General features: G+C 52.6%; 1 protein-coding gene across 1 annotated transcript; it reads right to left on the reverse strand.

The window, feature by feature from the left end:
• Positions 1–669: 669 nt before the first annotated feature.
• Positions 670–2,412, reverse strand: LOC147869246 (uncharacterized). Its single transcript, XM_087323305.1, has one exon. It carries the CDS (start codon positions 2,410–2,412, stop codon positions 670–672), a length of 1,743 nt encoding a protein of 580 aa, XP_087179431.1.
• Between the last annotated feature and the right edge of the window lie 799 nt (positions 2,413–3,211).

A 3,211-nucleotide genomic window follows, 5' to 3' on the forward strand; every position in this document is an offset into this window, starting at 1 on the left:
GAAATGAATGATCCTCATAAGGCTATTGGCCCTTCCACACCTGGGGTTACTTCCCAACACCCATTCTCTATTCACCGATCATCATCACTGCACTTGCAATCCTCCCCCACATGTAAGGATGGATGCTGATAAAGTCTTCGCATACAATTGCCGGAAATGAAATCATCTTACCTAGAGGACTCTTTTCTTGCATATGTGGCTTGCGAAATATGCTAAACCCTTAGCAATTTAAACATGCAAACAGTTTTTAAATCATTGTTGTTAGTTTTTTTCATACGGAGTTTCCATGCCAGAATGACAAGTATATTGGCTTTCCATGAATCTAATACTGGAGGGCTCTTGATTTGGGTAGGGTTCAACCTCTCGACGTCGGGGCACTCGATAACCTCCTCGTTGTAGAGGTGCACATGAAAGAAAGAAGAGCAAGGAATAGATGCCTAGGAGATATGATAGCCAGTCCCACCACAAACTAGAATGTATATATACATAATGAATGGCAAGAACATGGGCATGAGAATGTGTGGGTCACATGGAGGAAAACAAAAATGTGTGTGAGCATGCATGCATAGGATTTGAAAGGCCTTGAGAAGATTGAAATTGTGAATATATACATAATACATATAAACAAAATCTATATACGTACCATAATATGTACCTACTACAATGTACTTACTTGGCTTTGCAATGGAGTGCACCACATGGGACATTGCAATTGCAATCATCATCCCAAGCACGGTCATCATCATCGTCTCCGCTGGACACTCCGGCACTAGATATACGGACCTCGTCCAGCTCGGAGGGATCATTGTTGGGTCGTAACGGCACGGGCGCAAGAGGGGTTCGGTCGGCCGGTTGGGTTTGTGGCCTGCCCGTCTTTCCGGCCGGCACACGGCCATCGCCAGTACCCGTACAGGTGGTGGAGGGGTGGGGGCCATTATTATAAAGAGGAGGGGGGCAGTGGAGTCTACGTTTGGGGGGGCACTGGAGGATGTTGATGCCGTACCCTCGCGCCGACGTCCGGACCACGTCAATGTGGAACCGGTAGTTCTCATCGGGGGCTTTAGGGTTGTAGCAATCGATGCTCATGAATTTTGTGTGGGCCTCATACTGCCCGCCGGTGGCGGCGGTGGCGGCGGCGGTAGATCTCCCCCACTGCACACCCTCACCGCCAATCTCATGGCCGCCGCCGCCGCCGCCGCCGTACGGAGCCGGGTTGCGGCGGGGAAGCTTGAAGTCCAAGGCGTAGTCCTGGTGGACGTAGTCAATGCGGCAAGTGACACGTGGGCAGGAGGAGGAACGAGCGCAGATGGCGCCAACCCCTCCTCCTCCTGCATCATCATCATCATCATCATCATCATCATGCCTCTCCTCCTCCTCTTTCTCATTCTCATTCTCATTCTCAATGTCTTCACCTCCACCATCACCGTCGCCGTCGCCGTCGCCGTCACCATTACCGTCACCGTCACCGTCACCACTATCATCACCGTCATCAAAGCCGCCCTCCTCCTCCTCCTGTTCCTGTTCCTGTTCCTGTTCCTCCTCCTCGTCGCCCTCGCTGTGGCCCAGTTCCGAGACGCGTAATCCATTACAGGAGGAGGCAGGGGAGGAGGAATCCGTGGAGTAGGAGGCGGCCTGAGAGTCTGTGGTCTGAGGAGGCCCAGAACTGTCATCGCTGTTATTGGTATTCCTATTGCTATTGCAGCTATCGGAGGAGGAGCCGCGGACAGGAGGAGGTAAGAGGGAGAGAGAGGAAGTGGAGGCGAATTGGGAGAATGGGGCGGTGAAGATGAGAGGAGGCGGCGTGCGGGAGCGGGAGCGAGGAGCAGGAGGGGAAGTGGGGGGCGGCGAGTTGAGTAGGGGTGGAGGTGACTGGAAAATGGAGACAGGGGGGCGGTCTGGGAAAGGCCGACGAGGGCGCCATGGACGAGCAGGCCGAGCGGAATTAGGGTCTGCAGGGCGACGAGAAGAAGAAGAAGAAGAAGAAGAATAAGAAGGAGCCTGCGCAGGCCCACCGGCGGCGGCGGCGGCGTGATTTCGAGGTGCGGGAGGGGAAGGGCGAGGAGGAGGGTAGGGAAGCCGAATGCGAGGACGGACAGGAAGGGGAACAGGAACGGGGACCAGAAGGTTAGTAGAGATAGAGGTGTCGTTAAAGAGGCTGATGCAGTTAGAGGAGGAAGGCGGATGATCCCATGCCCGGCGCCTGCGCAGCCGCCGGCGTCCTACTAATGGTAGGCGAGAGGGAAGGGGCAAGTCAGGGAGGGGACCCGGCGGATAACGGAGCTTCCCTGTCAAACCGCAGGCCGGACATGTCTCCTCGTGTGATGATGATCTGCCGCCGCCGCCATGGCATGAATTGGAGGTATGGCCATTATTCCTAGCTGTGTTGAGTTTGATCGGCGTTCCTGGATCCATTACGCATCTCCATGCTCCTCCTCTTCTGCTATTACTACTACTACAGTTACTACTACTTCCTCTGCCCCCTCTGACTGTGAATTCCAACACTCTTCCTGCGCCAGTGAATCCCCAGCCCGGCCCCCATCCCCCTCCTCCTCCTCCTCCTCCTCCTCCTCCTTTCCTTTCCTTTTCAATATTCTCTGCTCCTCCGCATCCTCTCCTTGCTGAGTATCCCCCTGCATCTGCACGATGAGTATAACCATTGCATGTTGCCATGAAAACACAACCCTTCTTCTTCTTCTTCTTCTTCTTCTTCTTGGTCGTCTTCGTGTGTCTCGGCCTGATCGATCTCAGCGGAGGCCAAATCAAAAATCGCCGCCAGCCACCAAGGAAAACGAAAGGACGCGACTCTCCCTCTCGTTCCCTCCGTGTGTTTCCTTTTGTTCGTATGTATGCATGTATGTATATGTGTGTATGTGTATGTATGTATGTATGTATGTATGTATGTATGTACATAATGTGTGCATTTTGTACGCACAATCACCCCTCCCTCCTCAAATGCTGTGTGTTTCGAACCCTTCTTAACTGTGGTTGGGGTTGCGTAACACTTCATTGATGATTGCATTGTGGCTCCTTTCTATGTACATTTCATTCTTGGGCAGTCAACCATTTCGCGAGTAGGATGCCTCTCTAAGTTTCAGCCTTGGTTTGTATAGGTTTGTATAGGTTGGTCTTGTATCGTTGCTTAACCTCTATATAAACTTTGTCCATATCATCATTGTTTCTCATTGGTCAGAGGTGGCATCTCTAGTACTAT

This window comes from Azolla caroliniana, unplaced genomic scaffold (assembly GCF_043228905.1).
Source record: "Azolla caroliniana isolate FFs.n. ecotype wild unplaced genomic scaffold, voAzoCaro1.0.p SCAF_1, whole genome shotgun sequence".
In the NCBI taxonomy this organism is placed as follows: Eukaryota; Viridiplantae; Streptophyta; class Polypodiopsida; order Salviniales; family Salviniaceae; genus Azolla; species Azolla caroliniana.

Bases quoted from the DNA above. Each gene is read 5' to 3' on its own strand.
- LOC147869246 (XM_087323305.1), bottom strand. From the start codon at position 2,412: ATGGATCCAGGAACGCCGATCAAACTCAACACAGCTAGGAATAATGGC.